This window comes from Alligator sinensis, unplaced genomic scaffold (genome assembly GCF_000455745.1).
Source record: "Alligator sinensis unplaced genomic scaffold, ASM45574v1 scaffold569_1, whole genome shotgun sequence".
Taxonomy (NCBI): Eukaryota; Metazoa; Chordata; order Crocodylia; family Alligatoridae; genus Alligator; species Alligator sinensis.
In genome coordinates this window covers 1,885,725-1,911,590 of record NW_005841914.1, presented here as the reverse complement: position 1 = coordinate 1,911,590, position 25,866 = coordinate 1,885,725, and the positions used below count along the sequence as shown (strand labels likewise).

At 51.7% G+C, this 25,866-nt stretch overlaps 2 protein-coding genes and 1 long non-coding RNA gene across 7 annotated transcripts in view; 2 read left to right on the top strand and 1 right to left on the bottom strand.

Annotated features, from left to right (window-relative positions):
• The window catches only part of DVL1 (dishevelled segment polarity protein 1), a 139,954-nt gene extending 129,469 nt beyond the window's left edge, over positions 1-10,485 (top strand). For all 5 annotated transcript variants that reach the window (XM_025198117.1, XM_025198118.1, XM_025198116.1 and 2 more), the window contains one exon: positions 5,691-10,485. In XM_025198117.1, the coding sequence (XP_025053902.1) occupies positions 5,691-6,109 (419 nt within the window). In that variant the 3' untranslated portion in view covers positions 6,110-10,485. The remainder of the gene's footprint in view (positions 1-5,690) is intronic.
• Positions 10,486-11,708: 1,223 nt separating this feature from the next.
• Positions 11,709-17,088, top strand: LOC112549473. Its single transcript, XR_003092893.1, has 3 exons — positions 11,709-12,025; positions 12,386-12,449; positions 16,955-17,088. It is a non-coding gene; the product is annotated as an uncharacterized LOC112549473 (long non-coding RNA).
• A 661-nt stretch (positions 17,089-17,749) lies between these two features.
• On the bottom strand, positions 17,750-24,157 carry TAS1R3 (taste 1 receptor member 3). The gene is made up of 6 exons (XM_006018839.2): positions 22,703-24,157; positions 21,951-22,251; positions 20,469-21,248; positions 19,542-19,745; positions 19,102-19,222; positions 17,750-18,701 (listed from the first exon to the last, which is right to left on the bottom strand). Exons 1-6 carry the CDS (start codon positions 22,879-22,881, stop codon positions 17,773-17,775), a joined length of 2,514 nt encoding a protein of 837 aa, XP_006018901.1. The 5' UTR covers positions 22,882-24,157; the 3' UTR covers positions 17,750-17,772.
• Between the last annotated feature and the right edge of the window lie 1,709 nt (positions 24,158-25,866).

Below are 25,866 nucleotides of genomic sequence, written 5' to 3'. Positions count from 1 at the left end.
CTAGACACAATGCTGCTTGCCATGTCCAATGTGGCATGGGTGTCTGTACCTTTCCTACCCCACAGCATCTCATATGAGTCTGTAGCACTCGCCTATTGCTAATTAACCAAACAAATGATTCAGTCCTCACCTGTGAAGTAGGTATGGAAACATCTTTGCTGCCTCTTTATCAGAGGGAAAACTAAGGGCCAGGGTGGGGGGACACCTGGTTTTCAGAGGTACGAGTCACTGGAGGGGTGTTGAGACCATTCAGCTTTACTTCCACTTTGGGAGTCTGTGACTAAACTGGAATGAGCATTGTGGCTTTTGGCTTCCTCTTCCCTGCTCAGTGCAGAAGGGATGTTCATGTCTCCTTTTTGCATGAGACCAGCAAGAAGGGTGCTCTGCTCTCTGGAACAGCCAGTTCTGAAAAGCCATGTAGTGGGGAGCAGAGCAGCTTCGGCAATTGCGCTCTAATGCACACCATGCAAGTTGGATGCACTGACTTCCCCCTTTTCAGCCCCAAGACCCCCTTACCACTTCGCTTCTGTGAGCACCATAACAAAATAAGTCTCTTGCACAACTAGAGGAGGCCCTGTGGTTTCAGTGTGAATGCTGCTCTTGGCAACGCTGCCAGTGACAAACAGCAAGGCTCTCTAGGAGTCTCCAAGTTTGGGTATGAATTTTGTTATTAAGGTAAAGAGCCAGTCATTTGGATGCAGCCCGTTCAGATATAACTTTGCCACTTTGGTTTTGCAAAACCAAGCTGACAGTCCCATCAAAAGAGCCGTCATGGGATTTCCAACATTTCCACATTCATCCTCAGTTAGAAACAAGAAGTGTGTCTGGTAGAGAAACCAAGAGCGTATCTCAAGGTTACAGGACTTTAGCCAGTCACATCATGCCCACCCTGCCTCTTGGGGTGTGATTTTTTCCTCATCCACTTCACCAATCCCTGTGAGTAATCCAGTATTAGATCCTTGCTGCTGGAGTAGGAAAGGTACAGTGTTTTCCCCATGCAGCTTGGGCTACCAGCTAGGAGATCCTTGTGCAAGGCAACGGGAGTGTCTCGTTTTGAAGGGTTGGACTCTCCTTGTTCTTCTTTTGGAAACTGCGCTGCTGTGGTGTTTCTTGTTTTGTAACTGTGTTATTCCCTTGTTTTGTTCTGAGCAAGCATTAGACTGAAGGATTCATAGAGGAATGGCTGTCTCTAGGGGATTGGTAAGCTTCAAATGCCTCCATAATAATGACTCCATAGCATGATCATTTAGACTCTTGTGACCCCAATGTGTAGTTGTTTCCTTTTTCTCCTGTTTTTTTTCTGATTGTCATAGGTGCTCTGCCTGTCCCAGTGCACAGTACCCTAGTCCCATGGCATTAACAAAGTCAGCTGCCCCCTGTGGAGAGGCCTTGATGTGCGACTGAGGCACAGCAGTCCTAAAGGGATGGCACCAGACACCTCCCTGTCAGCATACAGACTTGGCAATTGTGTCCTTTATCACCCTTGTTATGTCACCTTACAGATTGCAGCGTCCTGCTGTATTAGTCCTGTAAACTGCTTCTGGAATAGAAATATCCACCAGTGTGCTACATTTGCACTTCCACTGGCTAGCACTTGAGTGTTTTGCAGTGACCCGAGATGTGCTGACTGCTGGACCCAATACAGAATCCCTCTGTGCTGGGCATTTAGAAATCAGAGATACAGGACAGTGGAAGAACATGAACTGGGCATCAGATTATCTTTTCTTTTTAGCCCCTCTCTCCGTGACACAGTGGATCCCTTGTACAGCAGCTCTGGGTCCCCCTGGGTGTGCACTATTCACTCAGGACAGAATTCCTCTGGTACGGAAAGGCACAACTCTACATGTGCGAGGAGATGTGCCTAGTCATTCGCAGCCTCTCATGTCCTAGAGCCAAATATAGCAAATTTCTAACTGATGCCAGACAAAATCCTGAACTCTTGAGAGGTTCAGGGTAGGAGAAAAGGCTGGCAATGAGGCTTAGGTCCTTTTCCTAATTGGCGTGACAGCTTGGGTCGATGTCCATTTAGTCTGAACATGACACTGTCCCTCCTGGTGAGACCCAGGGTGCCTGTTTCTCCTTTATGGAAGGTCTGGGCCCCCTGCAAGGAAAAGCAGCTGTGTGATGAGACCCACTAGAAATCCCCATTTGTATTAGGGAAGCACTCAGAGCCTTAAAGCACCATCAGGGCTCCATTGTGCTGGGCACCATACAGATAAGAAGTGAGAGTCAACCTCTGCCCCAAAGGCCTTGCAGTCTAGAGAGACAAGAAAAAGGGCAAGAGGGAAAATAAAGGCCCTGAAGGTGAAGGGACGTGACAAGCCAGTGGTCAAGCAAGAAACAGGACATGGCATTCCAGAGTCCTAATCCAGTTGCCCCAAGGGCACATCTGGACTGTTTCTGGTGCACCCAGGGAGGGCTGCTCTCAAGCAGGCCTTGCTGGGTTTTGCTCACACACACCAAACCTGGAAATGCAGTAGCAGGACCACTCCAGGGGCTTCCTACAGCTATGGAGACGGGAAGTGACATGCTTGAGTGCCAGGAAAACAGCATAAGCAATCAGGACTCGTGGTAGAGGTGATATCTTGTATTAGACGAGCTAGATTTTTGCAAAAAAATGTTTTTAATTGCAGGCTTTTGGGCACAAACACCCTTCATCAGGCATAGGAAAAAACATTCTTTAGAATTGTAGAATTGTAGAAAATGAGGGGCTGAAAGGGACCTCAGGAGGTCACATTTAGTCCAACCCCCTGCTTGGAGCAGGACCAGCCCCAACTAGACCATCCCAGCCAAGGCTTTGTCTAGCCGGGTGTTAAAAACCTGGAAAGATGGAGATTCCACAATCTCTCTGGGTTGCCTGTTCCAGTGCTTTACTACCCTCCTAGTGAGAAAGGTTATACATTTAAAAATACTGAAATTGATTGTAAAAAAAGTTCTCTTGGGTAGAAATGAAAGTTCATATTTCATAGGAGAGTTGAAGGTGCAGTAAAATCTCCTGTTTGGAGCAGTTCATTTTATGGGAAAACAACATAGACACCCCAGAACGGGTCGTCTTCCCCAGCCTTCCCCCGGCTACCCCAAGGGGCAATTCCCAGGGCATTTCAGAGCCTGCATGGTTTAGGAGGCAGAGCGGTGGAGTTGGTTGTGCGTCTGATTGTGACTGATCATCTCAGTCATGGCAGAGTAAAACGCAGCTTTTGTCAGCTGCTGGAAAGCAAATTCTTTTCAACTGAAGATGTCGGTTTAATATGGGCCTTTGAGACAGAAAATGCTGACACAGCTGTGCACATAGCACAGCTTTTAGGCTGAGCTGTGTGTCTTTAAGTTAGACCTTTCCCAGCTACCAAACATACAACAGTATCATCAGAAGGGCTTTAAAAACAAAGATCAGGAAGACTTATCTTCGGCAGGATGCTTGTTCTTCTGCAGGGTTTAAAAGCATGCAAGAAATGGATCCAGTCCAGTGTGCTACTGGTATGTTGAGGGGCGACAGAGGCTGAGCAGCTGCCTTTGTTCTCTTCTGCCTTAGTGACCGATTTCTTACCTTCTGTGGCTTTGCAGTCAGTGGAGGAATCCAGGTTTCTTTGCAAAGGAAAAGTGGAGTGCACCCATTTACCTTCTGGATTAATCGCTCCTCACCTTGACCCTGGGAAACTTAGGTCAATTAGAGACACTGCTCCAGGCGCTTGAAGAGTCTTGACTATCGGGGGAATGGGGCCCAGAGCCTGTCCTGACCCGGCAGAGTTCTTGATGCAGGAAAGTCTTAGATCAGCGTCAAGCTCTCCGCCTCTCCGCCGGGCTCTGAAACCTGCCAGGAGCTTATACCTCTGGGGAAGCCGCAGCAAGGAGGATAGAAGTGAGGCAAGTGTGGATCCGAGAGGCAGCAGGGGGATCACTTTGTAGCAGATGGTTTGCTATAGCTCAAAGGCTCATGTAACGTGGGGACTCTCTCCTGCTGCACATAGTGACCCAGTGCATTGGGATTTCTTCCTGTCTGGGCGCATATTGATACTTATATAAAGCAGCTATGGGAGAAGCTGCGCAGTAAGATTTGTGTGGTGGTTGCTACCAATCAGATGGTGATGGGCACAGAGCCCGTTCAGGCTGAGATGAGTTATAACAACTGCTTTGCGGTAACTCTCTCTGTCACTCTTGCGTCTCTTCTGCCTGGAGGGAAGACTGAAACAGTCAGCCTGTTAATGACTAATTATGATCCGCTGTCTATCTTTATTAGATCATTACGAGAGGTTTGATGCTAAAGCTCAGGATTTAGGTAGGGCTGTGTGTTCTCAGAAGGCCTCCCTGCCACTGTGAGATGGCTGAATAAACGTGGCTATCCCCACCAACAGATGGGGGAACTGAGGCCCAGGGCCTGAAAGATCCTTGCCCAAGGCAAAGAGGGAGCTTGTCTAGATTAGAATTGGTTTCAGTCTCAAACCACAAACCCTCCCTGCCTTCCAGGAAGGACCATTTCAGGTTTTGTGGTTTGCTTGTACCACAAACCTCTCCTGCCCTCTACAAGGAAGGGTGAGTTCTATCACCCATACCAAGCCAGCCTGGTTTTCCCTTTCTTCATATCCTTTGCTTGTCTCTTTGCACTATGATACCATAAGCAGAGGAAGATATATCGTAGCAAGAGGGGCATCTTTTGGTCCCCTCCTCCTCCTTCTCCAGTGCTGAGAGCAGTCTGATGACCCAGTGCAGTAGCAGTTGTTCATTTGAATCCAAAATCTGGCCCAGTGTTAGGAAATTGTGTGTGAATGCAACAGCTTTAATTTAAGTTGGGAAATTAGTCCCTAGTGGAGAAACGGATTTAATATGGAAGTGCCTATTTGCGTTACGATCCCACGCTCATCCCACTGATTAGCTGAGCACCACCTGATCCCAACCCTACATAGCTACTCGCACGCACTGATGTGCACGTACACGGCAGGCATTATGTTTGGAAGGGTGTATAGCAGCTTCTGCTGGGAACATCCTTCCAGACTTAAAAGAAATGTGTTTCCCTAAAAACCACAATCTACCTGCAGTTAGTGCAGCCACAAAACACTTCAGTGATGAGTTTTGTAGGAATCTGCCTTTGCCCCATTGAAGCAAATACAAGGACTCCTGTTGATTTGGGGTGAGATCCAAGTCAGGTCCTTCAAGCAACCAGACACTGATGTGGGAGAAACCTTTCTTTCTGATGCAGTGGTTCCAGTAGAAAACAGCTGGCCCCTGTTTCAGGGGTCTCGGGCAGTCTGAGCCTGGAGTCGGTCACAAAGTCACGTTGAACCTAATTCATTTTTTATTTTAAATGTCCGCCTGCCTCCTTCCCTTTCAGTCTCTTCCCTCTCTCTGCACTGGTGTCTGGCCAGTGGGGAAGCAGCGAGCGGATGACTTTCCGGCTGCAGGCTTACACTGAGCCACCGCTTTCCACGTGCGATCTCCGGAGGGGTTGATGTGTATCTGCGCATGGCACAGCCTTGTCAGCTTCATTCTAGTGGTTGTCATCGCTGAATCCTTTAGTCATCCATAGCACGCTAAGCTTGACAGAGGCCTGACCTCCTCATTGTTGCTGTGCTGGTCGTTGTCATCATCGTGCATTTGATTCTGTAGGGTTGCAAGAGGAGCTGACGGACGAGGCGGGAAGGAAACGGGATTGAACTAACCCTCCCCTTCGGTTCTGTCCCTTTTGCTCGCCCTCGCAGGAAGCAAGAGCAGCGGCTCCAACCGAAGCAACAGCGAGAACAGCAGGAGGGCTCTCGGCAGGGAGAAGGACCGCAAGTCAGCCGGCAGCGGCAGCGAATCTGACCACACGGCCCGCAGCGGAGGGGGAGCCAGCGGTGTGCGGCGCGAACGGCCCGTCAGCCAGCTCAGCCACCGGAGTCACGCCTCTGCCGCCCACAGCGAGCGAAGCCACCACAGCCACCATTCGTACGGGCCTCCAGGAGTGCCCCCCCTCTACAACCTGCCAAAGCTCGGCTCCAAAGTCTACGGGACGAGCGGACCCCCCGGAGGGCCTCCCGTCAGAGAACTGAGCTCCGTGCCTCCAGAGCTGACGGGGAGCCGGCAGTCCTTCCAGAAGGCTATGGGCAACCCTTGTGAATTCTTCGTTGACATCATGTGAGAGGAAGTGCCTTCAGACTCTACTTTTCAGGGGGAGGGGGTTTGGTTTTTTTCGGTTGGGTTTTTTTGGTCGTTGTCAAACACTTTCAGAAAGAAACCTAGGATGTCTTGCATGTAACACCTCCCTGACTCGCCATCGTGTTGCAAAAAAGAAAAAACAACCCCACAAAACAAAACAAAAAAACCCAACAAAAAACAAAATGAAAAATCAAACAAAAAAAAAATCTCCTGGGATTGTTAAATATCTGCAAATCAGTAGTATCTTTTCTTTCCTCTTTCTCTCTCTTTTTTTTTTCCCCCCTCCTTCCCTTATTTTTTTGATTGTGAGCGACTCACTGGTGTATATTCACATTCTAATGAGCTTTGGTAATTGTGGCACCAACTTCCAGTGCAATTTAGTGTCTACTTGGTTGATTCAAGGAATATTATTTCATATCACTTCTGAATTTCCAGCAATGCATAGGAGCACCTTTATTTTATTTTATTTTTCCTCTCCCTCTACTGGAAACAGTGGCTACCGGCTCTTATGGTTCATTTCCCTATGATATCTCTCCGTTTAATATATCAACTCCACAAGCAGCTGTGACACCTGAACGTGTGTGGGTAGTGTGCCCTTGCAAAGGGAACAGGCTTGCAGCCAGTTCCCGGCACTAGGCAAAGATGTGACCGGAGATAAAGCCTTATCTTCCTCCGCTGACCAAGGAGTATAATTGTCTTTCACCTTGTTGAGTCTCTCCCATCCCGGGGAACGGTGGATCCTGCTACTTTGCGTCTTCACTGCGTGGATCAACTATGCTGTCATTTAATTTAATGTCCTGGTGGTGACCCTAGAGCTGCGGGCTGTCAACAGGCATTTCAGTGTCCCCTCTGCTAACAGGCATATCCGTTCTTGTCGAGCTGTAACGTGCACTTCTTGCTTTAAAAGTTCTTTCCACAGAAATGGGACGGTTGCCGCTAGCTGGTTACGCTGGCATAGATGCAGCATTTTTCAGGGGAGAGTCGTCATGTTCCAGAGGAGGTAAGGAGGGACCGTAGCGGTGCTGCTAATTGTGATGGCTCCCTTTTCTTCTTTGATTCTGAAAAAGATCTGCCTTCCTTTCTCCCTTCCCTGCTTCTCCTTTACAGTGAAAATAAAGCCCGGATTTGGCCTTTTCCAATGGCAGCATCTCCAAGCAGCCAGGTTCTGGCAGGGCCAGCGAGGGAAACATTGTTGGAACAGCATGCAAACAATAAAATGAACGGTTATTTGTATGCGACACATAGCAAAACCTGTGCTAAGGATCCCTTATCACTAGGCAGCGTTGTCTTTGTCGACTGCTCTTGTTTATCCCCCAACGTTTCAGCCCTCTGTTTGACTTCCAGTTGAACCCCGCCTTTTCTAGCAAGCTGCTCCTGATGGTTTCTAGGATAGATGCTTCAGATCAGACTTCCCCCTGCACATCGAAGGCTTTCCCCAAGTAAGAAGGTCCCTCTTGCCGCGTTTTTTTACGTTGTCGGTATCGGTGCATAGTCAGCAAGTCGGAGGAGAGCGCCTGCTGCTGTCTACGGCTGTCACGACATTTTCCCTTGTTACCCTGATGCAGCACTTGGGGTGTCATTCAGCCAAGTGTGGCTTCCCCTGGGTCTTGGCTTGTTTGCTTTTGCTTTTTGTGGGTTTTCTCTGTGCATTTGTAAAAGAAGAGAGGTGACGCTTGCAAAAGATCCCAAATCACTTTGAGGCCAAAGTTGGTTAAACAGTGCATTGGGCGTTTGGATCCTAAGCCCCACTGAACCAAGGGCCAATGCCGCATTCATATATATAAGACTTTGAGCCGGGTCATGCTCCACCTATTGGGTACCCAAGTATGATCCTATTCTCCCTGCTCAAGTCCCTGCTAGTAGAGAAGTTGGGCAGGTCCTCCTCCTCACTGCTTTGGTGGGACTTAGGTTTGAGGCTGAGATGACGTTGTGTTGCAAAAGCAGATGCAGTAGGATTTTCAGGGTCTCTACAGGATGCAGTAGGATCTCCCATAGGCACCTGGTAGGTGGAGTTCGATCTGGCCCTTAGGCTTCAAAGTCATTTGAATGCTTTTGAGAAGTTACCTGGGAAGGTAACATGTCTGGAATTGCCACTTTCCTCACAACTCATCAAAGCTGCTGACGGCCTCTGTGAAATCAAAGGAAACTTTTGAAGACTTGAGCTGTGGAGCAGCCTCCTTTTCCTTTCTTTTTCCACTTGGAAATGGCACAAACATGAACTAAACGCTGAATTCAGTTTGGCGAGATCAGACTTGAAAGCAATCAAAGAAATCAGGGTCAGTCATCCCTTGCGTTGGATGCACCCCCAGCAGGCACTGGAAAGGAGGCTGTGGCTTTAATGACAATCTCTAGCGGTTCTGCCTTTAAGCCAGTTGTTATTTCTCCATTCCCTAATTTATTATCATTATCTTTTTCAATTTGGCCTTTTCTTAGGGAAAAAATATGGGGGCAGATAGACGAGAATTGTGATACTCCTCTGAAGGGGTAGTTAGAAGAGAATGATCAGGACCGGGCTTTCATCCAGGAAGCCGAACGTATTAAATGTCCATGTCAGGAGTTGCAGTTTAGATACTTGCTGTTGGTGGGGTGGGAGGCGTATTTTTGGTTCTTTTTCCTTCTTTTCCTTTCTTTTTTCTGTTGTCGTTGTAGTACGTGCTGTTGGCAGAAAAACTGTTATGTGTCTTGTTGGCCTTTGCTGCTACGTTGAAAAGATTGTGTTATGTATTACTGTGTGGGAGGGGGGTATCTCTGGAAGGAGGCTGATGCAGCCCATACTGCAGGCATGGGAAGGTATTCATCTGCTGAGGGATATTTAAGCTCCCAAGCTCTCTTCTGGTTGTGAGTTAGAAATCAACCCGGTTCTGATCAACTTGGCTCCAGCTGAGACCATGCACGCAGGGTCTGCTTGGCACCGCACGTGCTGGCAGACACACAGGTTACTGAATAGCACGTAGAAATTCTCTTCGCTGGAGACCAGCGGGAGAACATAGACACACATTTGATGAACAGTGCAATATGTAATGGCCACGGTGTATAGTACACAGGGCCTGACTCTCCTCACCTTACCCTGATATAAAGCAGATTATCTCCACTGAAGTCAGTGCACGTGCCAATGCATGTCAAGCACGAATGAGGCCCGTGAAGTCACTTAACTTCCGTGAAGGATGAGAGAGGATCTCTCTCAAATCCTTCCAATGCCTTTAAACGCAGACCAGTTGATCTGTGCCGTTCGGGGGCCTTGCAAACTGGGCAGGCGGGCGCTGCGGATGCGAGGAGGCTACTTGCCGTAGTAAGTTCTGTGAAAGGTGGGAACACTGTGAACAGATGGGGCCTTTCCGGGAACATCTCCTTCTTAGCAGGACTCGCTGTAATGTGCTCCCTTCAGGTCAGGGGGCTGGTGCTAGCCCGACTCCAGGAATGTATCTTGACCTGTCCTGCTCTGCTGCAGTGGGACGTAACAGGCTTGCCTTTCAAGGCACTTGCAGGTGTGACACCAAAAGGGCTTCACAGGGCAAGCTGACCTCATAACAGGAGCCTTAAAGAGAGGAGAAGCTTTTTAATCCCGGAAAGGAGAGCTAAGAAAATCTGTCTGTGGACTGCCACTGGACTCACGCTGTTGTTCCTTCCTTGGTGCCAGCAGCAGTGACTAAAGACAAGGGTGCACTTTGTGGCCTAGAAAACATGCATGTGCTAAGGGTTTGGGGTGATGCCTCCTACTTGAATGTCAGGGTAATGCACCCACCTAATGTATTAACTTTCTAAGGAATAAGTTATTGGCAAATGGTATTTTATAGTCTTAAAGGCACCGCTGCTGTCTTTTGACCTTCTGTTATCACATTTGCTTTTCAAAGGAAATAGTCCCTGGACACTTTATCCAAAGGCATATTGGATTGCAAACAATGATGCACAGGCATTGACTTTTGATATATATATATATTTTTTTTTTTGTTCTTGTCAAATTGACGGTCCCATCTTGAGACTGACAGCTGATGAGTTGATGTAACTGTTTTTGTTTTGCATTTAACTGGATTGTAATAAGATTGACTTTAAAAAATTATTAATTCTAATCAGTGATTAGAAATATGTGTAAAGAATTTATGTACAGTAGAGGGGGGGGGAAAAAGTAAAGCGATTTTAAATAATGAAAACCCAGACTATCACCTATTCTAGAATTGGTTCTACTCAAAGAGTGACCTTTTACTAGCATGGACTGCACTGTTCCTGTTAAATGTCTATTGCATAATTGAATTCTTTTTTTTGTAGATATTGTATTAAAGCCCAAGTGTCTGTATAGTTAATATATAGCTGCTTATGTGTAAATGCTATTTTAAACACTAAAAAGCTTTTAATTTTATGTGACAACTGCACCCCGTGTCTTTCCTTGCTTGATGTCGACGGCGATTCTTTGCAGTTCTGTAGCACCTTCCCTCTAAGGATCTCAAAGCACGAGCGAAACCTCGAGGTCCTCTGGTTCCTGAAGAAGGTAAATATTATGTTTGTTTTACAGGAGAAAATAAAGGGTTACAAGAGGAGGGACTGGGGATTCAGGAGCCTTGTATTCTCTTGTCCTTTCTTGGGGGTGTTCGCTCACTGAGGTGTGTGCCCTAAGAGCCACATTAATGCTTCCGTAGGGAAACTGAGGCACAGAATGATTGCATGAGTTGCCTGGGAGGTAGGAATACAAGCCAGGGGCCTTGGTTGTATCCAGTCAAGGTTTGGACCCCAGTGAGTATTGGCAGTGAAGAGTAGCTCTGAATATCTGGCCCTGAGCTTATAACCAAGGGGTTTGTTTCCCCATTAAAAAAACGGATGGGTTGGCTTCATTAGCATAACACCGCCCTCTTCACACACCTGCCTTCCCCAGCTGTAGGGTGAGAGCTAAGCACTTGGGAGTTGGGGTGAGTGGGAAAGAAATGTTGAGCTCCCTGGTCAAAGGAGCCCTCAGCCCTGGGCCCAGCGTGCAGCAAGGCGCGATGGAGAAATGGCTCCTGGCTCCTTCCAGGCTGTTGCATCCAGAGTTGCAGGTGCAGCTGCCAGCGCACACCTGCCCTGGGCTCTGTGCACCAGCTCCAGCGTTCAAGGATCCCAGCCACAGCCCGAATGCACTCTGGGCATAGATCAGCCTGTCTGTCGGGCCTGGAATGTGGGAATGGGTTTCCTCGGGCCTGGGTGGCAGCAGCGTCCCCCAGCTGGACTGTGGAGGGTGTCCTGCCCAGACTGCAGCATGGGAATGGCTCTGGCCCTCATGGGACCCTGAAGAGCCCCAATAAGCACCTGCACAGATCATCCTGGGCCCCGTCCCTAGCTGGGCTCTCGGATCTCCCCTGTTCTGTCTCTAAGCTCTCCTTGCCTGCGCAGGGCAGCTTGCACAGCTGCTGTTTCTCCGCTTCCCTGGCTTGTCACCTTGTCTGCCTGGCTCTGCAGCCTGCCCTGGGCATCCTAACGAGGCTTAGACTGAGTCCACCTGGCCCAGCCTGGGGCTGGGAGCAGGTGAGTCCAATTAGCTGAACAGCCCCGTCAGCTGCAAGCAGAAGGGGCACTGTTCTCTCCCGGATGTACACTGCCAGCGTCCGCAGAGCGGCACGAACTCTGCCTTCCCTCTTTCAAAAATGGGAGCCAAGCTGCCGCATTTGCTACGGAGCTGCACAAACCATTGCCCTTGTCTACTCACCGCAGCACATTCGTGAGCATCTGGTGCAGCAACTAGGGAGGGGACTTCCACCCAGATTCTGCTACCTTTACTCACCGTGAGTAGCCTGTTACTCCATCTTGCACGGCTTTGCACATACGCACCTACCTGCCGAGGAGAGCTTCATGTGCGGGAAATCAGGAGGGAGAGCTGTGCGTTCAGTGTCACGGTTTGCTCACAGGGAGCTCCTCAAGCAAAGCAGGCTGTCAGGTGAGTTCGTATGCAGTTTAATGACTGAACTGATACAGCCCCAGTGGTAACATGGAGGTAGAAGCAAAGAGGTTGACCACTTCTAAAGGGAGGCGGGGGAAATAAGAGAAATTCGGGCTGTCTAAATGCTCTACCCTCCAGTGTTGCTGACCAGAATTTAGCTGACGGCACCTCCAGATAATATTATTGCATTTTAACACAGGTCTCTGAGGTGCGTAGTTGTGTAAATCAGGAGTCGATCCATTTATGTCAGTGGTGTCGTGTGGGCATTAGATGAAGGGAAAAGCAGAATTGGGAGCGGTGCGATGTGCTTGTGTGAAACATGGTACAACTGTTAAACGAGGCCTTTTTTACTGACAGGGTCGGCGTGTTTTCCAGACCATGACAAGCTACAGCAATATGAGAGAAGGAAAGGGTTTATTTGGTAATATCCTTTTATTGAATCTGTTGTATAGATGGGGAGATCTTAGACAAGCCTTTGGGCCCAAAGCCCTTTCCCCTGTCATTTATGCAGAGATTATAGCTGGTTTTGCCATTTAAATGTCCTGTGAATACTTTTTTTATTGATATTCTAGAATTTTATTTCCGTAAAGATGGACCCACTTTGGACATATCCTACAACTAAATCTACCCCAAATTCAAGTGCATGCAACAAGGAGATTTTGCTCTGAATCCACCACTTTTACTTTTAGGCCAGCAAGGAGGGATGCCCTTTGAGTGCTAAATGAAATGAAGCACTTGCAATGTGCTCTAGCTCTGTGACACACTCAAAGGCATTGGCATTGAACATTAGCTTTCGTTAGGATGGTGGAGGAACCAAATAGCTGCTCACATAATGTCCTGTGGTCTGAAGCAAGGCAGGGGCTCTAGGTGTTGAGTGCTTTTCTGTGGGAGGCAGCTTCCAACCAAATCTATTTATCAGTGTGGGACCTGTTCCTGAATGGTGCTGAGTGCTCTCTTCACTCTAGTCCTGATACCATGACCACTGAGGTCAGCGGAAAAGCTCCCGTTGCCTTCAGTGGCTTATGGATCAGGTCCAATGGCTGTAATGGGCAGTCAGAATTAAGAGGCTTTTACCGCTGTGCAGGGTCACGCACTTGTCATTGGCTTTAAGAGGAGCTGGGTCAAGCCCATGGTGCACGCTGGGAATCCTCATGTGTGTCATGAAAGAGTCTCCTGTCTCACAGACTGTCTTTGCTATTAACAGAGTTGTGTGCATCGGTCTGTACTTCGCGTGGGCTCTGTGGGGATCGGTAACTATTCATGTGCCTCCCCACTTGGTTAAAAGCTGCTGCCCCTTCTGATTTAGTAAGACAAGCACCCTGGCAGGTCTGATTCCAACAAATTGTTATTTCATGAACCCTGTCCTACTCCTGGCCCTGCCCCACAGGCCGGACTCTGTTGTCATGCAGAAGATTAGCCCCACTGGTTGCTGTAGTTACTCCATAGGAGAGAGCAGAACTAGCCCGATGCTCCCTGAACCTTGCAGAGGTGCCACTCTCAGTAGGATGCATTAGAGCCAGCTTCGTTGCTTGGCTTGTCTGGGGTCAAGGTCAGCAGAGATGCCCCGGTGGGAGTCCAGAGTAACAGAGCAGAATTTGGGGCTCATTCTCCACATTTTGGCCTATTGCAGGCTCATGCACACCCATGCACAGCGCGTGCGGGAAGTCGGTGTACAAGGCGGCCAGTTCCAAACCCATCGCTTGGAAGGCACGAGTTGTTGAAAGGGTCACAGCAGCTGGCAGAGGACGTGGGCCGCTGACACCCACTTTCTGACACCTGGCGGGATGTGGCAAAACACTTTTGTTTGCATAGCTGGTGGAGTTCAGCCATGGGGGCACTCTGGGTGTGGACACACTCGCAGCTCAGCCAGCAGCACTTGCTGTGTGTAGTGTGATGTGGACTAGGCCTTCATCTCCATACAATGCCTCAGTTCCCCCTCTGTAAAATGGGCCTAACAAAACATTACTCCCACTTAGAGGAGGCAGGATTATTAATGAACTGACTCTGGCATGCTTGGATTTGGTGAAGATGGATGCCTTAAAAAGCACCTAGAGAGACCTGTAGAGTGTATGCCTCAAACGGCAGCTCACCTTGGGGGAAAAAGGTCTGTGGTCAGTTCTGTGTCCCCCTAGTATGTAGGTGTGGTTTCAAACTCCCAGTCTTTTGTCAGCAAGGCTCGTGTGATCTCAGGAGAGCTGTGACACTAGATGAGGCCCTGAGCTGCTTGACGCAAATAAATGTGGAGCAGTGAGAGTGAATCTGGCCTCAGCAAAGAGGGTTTGACAGGGAGCAGGTGCCTGCCCTCTCTGCTGCCTCTTTTAACTTGGGGAACAACTCCTGCGGGGTCCCGCTGCAGCTGTCCACAGTGCTGGACAGACATGAGTGGGGTATAGCCCCACTCGGCCTGCACACGAGTGGGAGAAGGGACCTCGGAGGGAATGAGCTTGGGCATACATTAGTTGTCTTTATCCTGGGTGCTCTGGCATGGATCTGGTAAAGCACTGGACATGAGTGGAGCTCCCTGTATAATATCTACAAAGCCATTGCAGTATCCTCCCTGAAACCTCTGCAGCGATGCCTGCAAACCATTGGTCTTTGACAGCCACGTAGGCCACTCGACATGACTCGCTCTTGCCTGGTTCTCTCCTCGCTGAGAATTGGTATCTCCGTTTGCTTTTCGCTTTATGCAGACGCTGCAGACTCATTGGGATGGGAGCCATCTCTTCTGTTTGACAGTGTCCTGTGCCCACATGCTGGATCCCTGTGTCTGGGAGCCTGCTGTTAATGTTTCCCATACAGGGGAGTAGAAAGACATGCTAATGCGTTGTGGGTCTGATTCTGATGGTGGTTACGGCAGTTTTACACCCATAAAACTCCATTGACATCAGGGGAATTGCACCACAGTTGAGGGAAGGATTGGGCTCAGAGGACTGAACAGCTTGAACAGCATCTCTTTGCGAGAGAGGCAGCCTGCTGGGCTCTGAGGCAGCTGCTATGCAGCCCCTCCGTGCCCTTAGCCATCTACTCCATCAAGCGACGAAACCAAAGCACAACTTGGCTGAAAACAAATTGCATTTAAATGGCCCCAGGCACCAATATGCCAATCAGCAGAACGGATGGCAGGAGAAAGCCAAGCCTGCAAGTGCTCCTGGGAGGTCCGTGCAGTGCAGTGTACTGAAATGGGCCTGCTGGGTGTTGGATTGCCTCTGCCACCCTGTAACAGCTAGTCTCCATTAGCTCTGTCTTTGGCACCTTCCCAGCTAATCAGGGCTTCACTCTGCTCCAGTGAAATGACTAGGAGGTGGCTTCAAGCCCTATGACCCTAACAGTTTCAAAAGCATCTCTGCCCTGATGCTGTCTGTAAACCCGTTAGCTGGTCTCCGAGCAGATTAAGTGGCTATAATTGTCACAGTCAGCACAGATCGTCTGGCATTACCCACTCCAGCATGGTTTTTTCCAAGCTGTGTTTTTTTTCTTGTCATCCGAGCTTTATTACAATGCCTAAAATTGGTGGAAATTGAGGCCCCGGTTCCCTTAGGTGTTTTTTGAAGATAGCAGTAGTGTTACTTTTCAACCTCCAGATATGCTAGCATCCTTTATTAGTTCCTTGCTGCTACCCTTCAGGGTCCCGTACTGCACTTGTGCTTTGAGGTTTATATCACCATTAAAGAATGTGATCTTTTATCTCCCCCCTCCTCCCCCCTCAACCCAAAACAACCTTGCTTTCTCAGGATTATTGCATTCGAAAGCAAGGTGCATCTCAGGGCAGGGTGATAACAGAGCCATGTCATTTCATAGAGCGCAGGGGAACTGTGGGTTTGGGGAGTTTTTTGCCCAGTGTAGGGAGGATAGAAGGACCTTGCATGCAACAGGAGAGCAACATGCCCCAGCCAGGGTGTTTCTGAGCCTCTCCGAACCTAGAAATCCCCAAAGAAGATGCTTTGAGGACATCATCAGTGCAGTTTCCCCCAAACCACTGTACCCATCTCCTTGAAACTTGGCAGGCTTCATGCACTCAGCAGAGGCTACCACCCCTGCAAGTTTCATCCAAATCAGACAAAAAACAAAGTTATAGATATTTCATTGATTCCCCATTATACCCTATGGCCTAATCTCTGAATTGGCTTTGGAGCCGATTCGAAGCAGGAAACTGTTTCAGAGCTCTGAATCGAATCGCTGGCATCCAAATCAGCTGAATCCGAACCTGAATTGAATAGTTCCCTATTCGCACAGGCCTAGTGTACACATCTTCTTGCTAGTCTTTTGCATGTTGTGGCTCTAGGAGCATTTTTCTCTGATTTGGTAGAGCCCAATTTGCATTTTCTATGTTCACTTCATTTCCATGTCCTTTGCAAATCCATGCTGGTGAAACGCAAACTAGCACAGCCAAATTTGGATGACAAATGTCCCTTGACTATTCAGGGGTTTGGGTTGTAGCCGTGTTGGTCTAAGGACACAGGCAGACAAGATTCCTTGGGTGAATATGATATCTTTTATTAGACCAACCCAAATAGTTGGAGAAAAGTTATTAAGCAAGCTTTCGGGTTCAAAACCCTTCGTCAGGCTAAGGAAGTTTCAGCAGTGAGATGGCCTGGATCTCTTAACACAAAAGGGACGGCACAGAGGACTTGTAAGAAACTTGCATGAAAAATTATCCTGATCTCTACGATATAAATCCAGAAAAGTGGAAAGTCTTTGACTTGTCACTTTTTAATGAAACAATCCACGGAAACCTAATTAGCAATATGCATGTTCCCATTGGGTGAGCACCCTCACGAAACCCAAGGTGCTGTCCCATAAGCCAGAATGCATCTTTAAGAGGATGTTGTGCTCTATTGATGCAGCAGATATACAGGAGGAACGGAGGGTGATGAAAGAGTGACAGCAGCTAAGGACTAATGAAGGCACCTTTTTTTTCTAAACTAGCTGCTGGGAATAGAGGAGCTGATCCTTGAAGTGGCCTCAAATATGGTTCTCACCCTCACAGCCTGCAGAAAAGCAACTTGGCGCTTTATCTTGTCCCTAATCTATCCATCTCCCCCACCCATGCTAGCTCTGGCAAATGCGTGGAGGGGAGCAAGGAAGGATCCAGCCTTCCATGGTCAGCGACCAACTTTCCTGGTTCTCAAACCCTCTCAGTCGGATCCAGAGCACCGACAACTTCTATGACGAGCAGTGTCCTCCTCCCTCCTCCACTATTTCCTGTTTCCATATTGCTATTGTATTTCTGTGTCCTGCAGAAAGCAGGGTAGAGTTGCACCTTATAGACTAAAGCAGAGATGCATAAGCTTTTGAAAGCAGCAGTTCACTTCATCATCGTACTAAGGATCAGCTAGAAACGAACATGCAGAAACATCCTGAGAGAGGCAGCACTTGGTTTGGACATCTGCCCCTGTCGAGAGCCTGGTAATGTTGAAAATATGCTAAGGGAACTGATTCAGACAGAGAAGCATCAAATGGTTTGAGGACTCTTGCTCAGACGACCCTGCGGTGGTCCTGGCTGTGAAAAAGGTATCTGAACAAGCAATTTCATCCTCTAGGGATCAGCTCGTGGAGAAGAAAGACCTACTACTGTTGCCTTTAGGTATCTTCCTTTAGCTCAGCTAATAGAGCCCTGAAGCTTGAGACCTGGGTTTGAATGTTCAGCCCAAAAGAAAGGGCTGTGCATGTTTCACACCATCACCGTGTCTGCAGGCTGCAGCTCACGTGACAAACCAAACCCCTCTGCCAGCTTTGTCCTCCACTTAGCCAGAGTCCTTGTCCTCTGGTGCCTCCTTGGCATAGTTCTGGAAACGCTCCAATGTGTTCCAGTCGGGCTTGAACTGGAGGACGTAGCACTTGGGGAGGTAGTTAGCTATAAGGGTGCCCAGGACTGTGCTAAGGATGGCGCCCATCTGGGTGGCAGGCTTGTAGGTGGGCTTTATGGTGGTATAGGTGGCGATGAAGAAGATCCAGGTTAAGAAATAGATCAGCATAGTGAACGTGATGCCCCGGGCTATGTTGTACTTCTTGCCTGAGGTCTGCACCATGAAGGTGCAGAGGAAGCAGATGAAGGCCGTGGCGCTGTTGAAACCATGCACCAAGAAGAAGAAGAGCCAGGACTGTAACTGGCAGTAGAGCAGCGTCTCTGTGGGCAGCAGCTTGTAGTCGTACTTCAGCAGGGGAGGGGCACTGCAGAGGGACCCGAGGCACAGCAGGCTCTCGACAAGGAAGCAGAAGGCCACCAGGATCCAGGCTCTCCTCTGGGTCACCCAGGGCAGGAGGGTGCGGGCACAGCTCTTGAACTCCGTCACCAGGGCAATCTGGAGTGACTTGACGAGGAGGGTGGAGAAGCAGATGCTGAGGCACAGGGTGTAGATGGGCTGGTATATCAGGCAGATGTAACGCCTGGGCTTCCCTACATACAACATGGTGCTTATGCTCATCAGCGAGAGGCTGAGCAAGGCGCAGACGCTCATCCAGCCCCCGGCCGCCTGCACCAGGGGGGTGCTGAGGTTCCTGTAGAAGAGGGCAGCTGCCAGGCAGCTCAGGGCCAGGGCAGTGAACGTCAGGATGAGCAAGCCAATGGTGAGCGGCTCCCCCCAGAAGAGGTACCTCTCGGTCCGGTCCCAGCACTTGATGCTTTGAGCCGGCGACCACTGGTGCTGGGAGCAGGGAATGCAGAACCTGTCTTCTGCAAAGAGCCAGGAGAAGGCAGTGATGGCCTCGTGCCCCTGCCCCAGAGATCTTCGAGCATGCAGGGCCCCTGGATCATGGCGGCCCAATCCCTTTCCTCTCCAAACTCCCATGCTTTCTGTTTTCACTCCCTTCCCCTGATCTCCCCCCTCCACACACACACACACACACACACACACCCCCCCCCCCCCCCCCCTAGCCACTCTCCCACCGTTCAATCCCGTGTCTGCAGCAGAAGTGCCAGCACTTGAGTCCTGCAGGGTGAGACCAGGCACTGGGGCATCCACTTCTGTCCCTCCTGCACACAGGCCACATCTTTGGTGCAGGGAAGAACACAGAACCGGACCCCGGGTTTCCTCTGCTCTCGAGTGGGGGGCCAGCGAGGCAGCGGCACTCACCCTTGCTGTCCTTGTAGGTGTTTCTGGGGCAGTCGATGCAGTCGTAACAGCAGAGGTGGAAGCCCTTCACTCTTCTCAACTGCCCTGGCTTGCAGTGGCTGAAGCAGGTGGACATTGGGTTCTGGATGACAAGGGGGAGGGACGTGGTCAGACCTGAGCAGCTGGCCTCGGCATGCACTGGAACAAGCTAGCTGTGGGTGGGCTCTCCAGTCCTTACTGGACTGGATTGGAGCTGTTCAGCTGTGTGTCTTGTTCCCTCTACAGCTCCGGGAGAGTCTCATTTCCAACACACAGCTGGAGTCTGTCATAGGACCAGGAGGAACTGGGTTCAGAGCAAGCAGCCCTGGTCGACGGCCCTGAGCAGGGAGCTGAAGGTGAGGTATGGTATTCCCATCGTCATCCTCATCTCTTCCCCACCCCGCCCCGCTGCCCCTCGTTACCTTGTTATCCTCAGTGTGGAACTGGATCAGGGACTTGTTGATGGACAGGGAGTTCTCGTATTCCCCGACGGAGATGTGGTGGAGGGTGTGGTTCTGCCAGCTCCACAGCAAGATCTCATAGCCCATGTTGGTGCTCTGGGACTGGTCAAACTTGAAGCTGTAGTTATTCACCTCGAACTGAAGCGTCCTCATGACCTCCAGCAGCTGCCGGAGGAAGGGAGAGACATGACTGGCCACGGGCTCTGGAGGAGCAGGGCCAGCAGGGCTGACAGCCTGGGCACAGATGCTCATGGGTGGAGCACGGTAGCAGAAAGGGGATGGGGGAGTCGTTCATCACAGCCACAGGCTCCCGAGCACCTGGAGAGTGGCAGGGGGCTGGAAGGAACGTCCCCATCCCTGTTTTTTTAGCATTAGCCTTTGTATGGTGCTAACTCTGGGACAAGGCAAACAGTAACTACACCAACTGTAGGGGCCAGGACTGGTGCAGGGGGCTAAGATGTTGGCTCTATTCCAGTTCCTGGGGTGACCTTGGCAAATCACTTGCTGCCCTGGGCCTCCATTTCCTGATTTGTAAAGCGTGGCCGATGCTCCCGTGTGAAGTGCTGTGCCAGCAGGACACCCCGTTGCTCTGTATTTATTGCACCTGGGGGTCAGTCCTTGCTGGACCAGTAGCACCAGGGTCAAGCATCTGGTCAGTGGCAGGACCAAGGATTGAGCCCTAGTCTTCTAGCTCTGCAGCCGCCCCAGGACCACACTGTGCTAGGCAGGGCAGGACCAAGAGAGGGGACCGGATAAGGCAGCAGTCTGGTCCTCTACAGCTAATCTGTGCTGCCCGGAGCATGGATGTGGGACAGGGAAGAGGACAAAGCCCGCTCGCGGATAGGGAAGGAGCCTGTAGGGTGACGCAGGGACCCAGCCCTCACTCACCTGCCAGGATTTGATGGGCACCGTGGAGCACCTGTCCTTCGTGCAGCCGAGCACCTTGTGCAGGGCATGGGCCACGCTGTACACAGCCATGTACACCGCGTAGGTCTGCCGGTGCATCACCAAGGAGGCCACATCCTGCCAGCTCATGTGGTTGCAGTGCTCGCACTGCGGGCCCAGCACCCCCGACTCCATTTGGCGGCTCCACTCCCGGGAGGCCTGGCAGAAGCTCTCCTGCTGGATGGAGGTGAAGAGCTGGGCGACATAATCCTCAAAGCCGAGTACCTTGCCACCTTTGATGATGAAACCGATGACAGTCCCGATGGTGTGGATGCGAGGGATGGAGATGATGATGTCGGACATCACCCAGGCTTCGGTGGCAATCCAGACTTTCGGGCTCAGCCCCTTCTTGATGCAGCGCTCCAGCAGGGTCTGCGCCGGGCGGTCGATGGAGAAGAGCACGATGACGTTCACCTGGGTGGAGTTGATGTATTTAATCACCTCGTCCAGCTTCTCCCAGGGGTTCGGGTCCAACCAGTCGGTGGGGATGACACCCTCGTAGGCTATGCAGATCCCGTAGCTGGCGGCCAAGTTGGTGAAGAGGCTGAGCCCTTCGCGGCCGTACTCATCGTCGCTCCCGATGACGGCAATCCAGTTCCACTCGAACCTTTTGAGCAGGTGGATCATGGCCTCCACCTGCTGCTTGTCGCTGGGCACCGTGCGGAAGAAGGAGGGGTACAGCTCGCTGTTGCTCAGTTTGTCAGCGCTGGCTCCGTAGCTGACCTAGAGGGAAAGGCTGAAGCTGATTCTGGGGGCTGCTAGGATACAATTCGGCGACTTCCCTCCGCTGAGGAGCTGCCACTGCCACTTGCTTCCTCCCTCGTGCTGCCCTTTCACTCGGTTCAAATGGGGCGTCTTGCCTGTGCAAGGGTCTGGCCTCCCCCTCATCCCTCTGGTCACAGAGGGCTTCATGCTGGAAGGGCTGAGCCCCCACGAGTCCTACAAGCCCCAAAGGAAATCAGGAGTGCGCAGTCCCTGGCAGCGAGCAGCGTTCACCTCCATTAGACCAACAACCGCTACTGGAACAAGAAGGGGCCTTCGGTCTTTGGATGCGTCTGCTGCCCCAACACAGCCCCTTCCTTGCTTGGCTCTCTCACTGCCGCCTTTGCACCTCCTAGTCCAGAACAGATTTATCCCCACGACACACCTGGGCTGTAGCACAGTGCCGGGAAACTGAGGCACAGAGGAGCCAATCCAGAGGGTGTGAAGGTATTTGAGCTCCCCTGGAGTCAGGCTGGGTATTTTCATGCCTGTGTGTGCACTGCCCAGGCCGAGGGACTTGCCCAGGATCACACAGGGGACTAAGCTCAGACCTCCCAAGTTCGCAGGCCAATGCTCTAACCACTGGCCCATCCCTCCTTTGACAGCTGCTGGGCCAGATCTCTGGTCCTGCGCAGAATGAGTGAGCCTTGGCCGCACCATTACCTGCGGGGTCAGGAAGAAGCTGAAGAGCTTGGCCGTCGCCATGCAGAGGTCTGACGTGTGGGGCCCGATCACAGCAGCCACGCGGGGCTGGTAGTCGGTGTAGTTGCACAGGACGTCGATCCCGGCGCTGCGCTCCCGGGTCAGGAAGAGCAGGCTGGGCTGCAGGGCCACCACGGGCTCGAAGCAGCTGTCGTAGATCTCGTAGCCCAGCTGGACGCCCGGGAGCAGCGACGTGGAGTTGTTGATCTCATCCACGGTAAACTTCATGCCCAGAGCCCAGATTAGCCCCGTGGCATATAACCTGCAGAGAGAGGAGGCAGCACAGCAGGGACTCCTACCCCCCTGCCTCTCCCACAGCCAGGGGCAGCAGGACCCTCATGTGAAGGAGGAATTTCCTTCTTGCTCTTTGACCCCTGGGCAGCCCCCGATGGGAGTAGCGCTGCCAACCAACACAGCTGAGCCTGCCTCTCGCCGGGCCAGCTCTGGAGCAGGGCATCACTAGTGTGATGGGACCTTTGCCGTCTATTGCCTGAGGCTCCCTGGGCACTTCTGCAGCATATCTCTTTGGCTCCACAGCTGCGTTGGCAGATGCGTTACCTGTGATTCAGTGATTTGGCAACTTTGCTGGGAGGGGTGAATATCACAGGAGAAACCCAGGGGCGATCAGGACCCCGTGTTCTTGGCTTGACCTTTGGGCATGGGGGTGCTGCAGCCTTCAGGTCTGCTCTGCCCAGACCCCGACCCCAACCTACCTTTCACACGCGACAGCCGTGGGCTCCACCCGCGCGCTGAGGTTCACGGTGTTGATGCCGAATGGGAACAGCCCTCCCAGGATGTAGTGGCCAGGCCTCTTGAACTGAGCCGACATGCACGTGAGCTCGCGGGCTGCCACGCTGCCAGAGCTCAGGAGCAGCAGCAGGATGCTGGCCATGGCTTCGCTGTCCTGCAGCCGGTGCTTGTAGGGGTGTTTAAAAAGGCAGAGGTTTGGGGATGGATGGAGGGGGTGGCATCAGCAAGCCCTGGGGGCTCTTGCTGAGGAGAGTGCTGGGAGGGGAGTGGGACACTGGAGAATTTGCTTAGCAAAGTGCATTCAAGGAGGGATTTTGTGTTCGGCGCTCGGCAGTCAAATGCACAGCACTGCCCTCCCGGCGTCATCTGCAAACCATGAGCCCAACCCCAGGTGCCATCTCAGTGAGGAGCCTTTGTGCAGGGGGCAGGTGAGGAGGAGGTGGCATGGGGGAGACTGGCAAGCTGGCTTTGCATAAAAAGAAAAAGCCTTTGCAGCGGGTTTTGGAAGCTGCCACCTGCTTGCAAATTCCAGGGACGCCCCATCTGGCATGTCTTCTCGCAGCCCTCGGCCACTGTCAGGCTCCTCCCTGAGAGTGCCCGAGTGAAGGGCCTGGTCCGGTACGGTGCTGGGTGCCTTCTGGTTGTCACCACATTGCGTAGCGAGAGCTCGGGAGTTGGTCTGTCTGTCAGGGGGGTTTGCCTCCCTCAAGTGATGCTGCCGCTCCATCCTTCTCTTGGAGTGACGTGGCCGCGTACGGTGGCGATGGCCTTATATACATGGGCCAGGGTGCTCAAGGTGGGGAGTGAGGCAGGTGCTCAACTTGGGGATACCCAGTGGGGGTCTGAAGCTCAGAAACTGGGGAGCATCTGCTCTCAAGTCTCACGTTGGGTGGAAGGACTGACTGCTGGAGCGCATTGCCCAGCCTCTGCTGGGGTTTCCCCCAGTTCCTCTGACCTGCCCATTGACTTGTGTGGCTTGCAGTGCTCAGCCCAGGGCTGGGAAATGCTCCCAGGCAAGTCAGAGAGGACACAGGCACCCCCCAAATCTTACTGGGCTACATGGGGGGGTTGTTTTGTAGTAGCACCTGGAGACCCTACTTGAGATCGGGGCCCCATTGTGCCGGGTCCTGTGTAAGTGCATGGGAGAGGCTGTCCCCACCCCGAAAAGTAACAGTCTAGGCTGATGGAGGGGTGGAAGGGAGAAATGGGGCATTTGGGGGTGACCTTGTCAGAAGCCAAAGCCATTGAAAGGCAACAAGCTTCTACAGGCTGAAGACACTCTGAGCATGAGACTTGGACTCCTAAATCACTTGGGCATTTTTTAAATGCTTCTCTCTCTGGCCTGCCCAGGGGCACCCGGTGTCTGTGGCCGAGCTAGCTCAGCCCACACAGCTCCTAATCCGGCACCATAACCCCAGGACTGTCTTGCCTCTCCTGCTACCACCCATCAGCAGCAGATGCACGTGCTCACCTTGTCTCAGCGCTGAGCAGCCCAGCTGTAAGACAGGACTGCTGCAGAAGGGTTTGAGTTCGAGCAGTGGTTCCAGTCATCTGTCCCTTCCTACTAAATCAATAATTCATTTGGACTGGCAGAAAAAGGGGGGAAAAGGAAAGGGAAGGAAAGCAAGAAAAATGGTTGGCAGTCGAGATTGTAAATATCCCATATCTTTTGCAATAAAAGGCTTCAGTGGGGACCATTAATCAGTCACAGCAAGCACCAGCCGTGCCGCTCTGAGGGACCCGGGATATGATTTCCTGGCAGGGCCTGATCAGTCATCGCGCGCTGCAGTGACGGATCACAAGGATGTGCCACGCTGCTGCGCCGGGAAGGGCAGACCAGGCTTCTTGCTTCCGGCCAGGTGGGGCCTAGCAAGTGAGCTGGGCTTTGCTTTGTGTCGAACCTGCAAAGCTGGGTCGTTGGTCATTGGGACATGTCTGCTCCGTCGATCTTACCTCTGCTGCGGGGGTCCGCCCTGCCTCTGCTATGGCTGGTGCAGGGAGACGGCAGGACTTGGACCCTTCCTAAGTGCTTCCTACCCAGGGAAACACCGTCCCTAGTGACCGAAGGGAGGACGATGGGCAGATGGGAGTCGGGGTCAGGACTCCTGTGTTCTGGCCTTGGGATTGCTGTCCCTTTACTGCTTGATCTGGGAGAGGTGACTTCCTACCCTCCAGGCTGCAGTTTACCTGTTAGGGAGATGATTCTGTTGCTACCTATCTCCGAGGGGCATTTCCAAGAACCTAAAAAGAGGCTAACAGGTCTAGAAAGCGTGGCACAGGAGGAAAGGTTGGGAGAGGAGGTTGTTGGAAAGAGAACAGAGACCAGTTGGAGAAGGATGAATGAGTTTGCAGTGCAACAAGGGGGACTTAAATTGGAGATTGGGAAGAACTTTCTGCCCATAAGGATGGTCGAGCACGGGAACAGGTAGTTACGGAAGTGAAGTGGGAGTGGTGCAGTGTGGGTGAGACAAAGCCTCTTCTGGGATGGTTTTGCCAGGGCTGGTGCAGCCTCGAGCAGGAGGTTGGACTAGGTGATCTCCTGACGTCCCCGGCAGCCCTATGGTTTTATGAGCAGAGGAGCCCTTCTCGGCGCACAGTGCATGGGGTGTGATGGCTCCATGTTTAAGCCTTTCCAGCTGGCATAGCCAGGGAATGAACCCTCCATACCCCGAAGAACCGGGGAGTGGCAAACCTTCCCCGGGGAGCAGGGGAGCCAAGCCGTGCATTTCTGCAGTGCAGAAGCCAAAGGGAATTGAAGGCGTCTACGACACCAGCCCACGCTGCCCACAATAGCTGAGACAACGGCCAGGGACCGCTCGCTGGAGGCCATCCCAGCAGTGTGCCCTTGCCCAGGAGCTGGGTTTGGCAGTAAAGCAGAGTGGTCCTCACCTTGCTCAGTTAGCCTGTGGGGTCTGGCTGGGGCCATCCTACAAGCTCCGGGCCTGGCTCCGTTCACTCTCATCAGCCCATCCAGGCCAGATCCATTCGCAGAAACAGGTGCTCGTGTATCCCCAGACGCGTGTCTGGCTGGAATATGCTCTCACCTGCCCTCCAGATTGCAGGGCCATAGCCCGCCTTCCCCGGCCCTTGCCTTCTCCCCTCTCTCTCCCTCTCCACTGCACGTTAG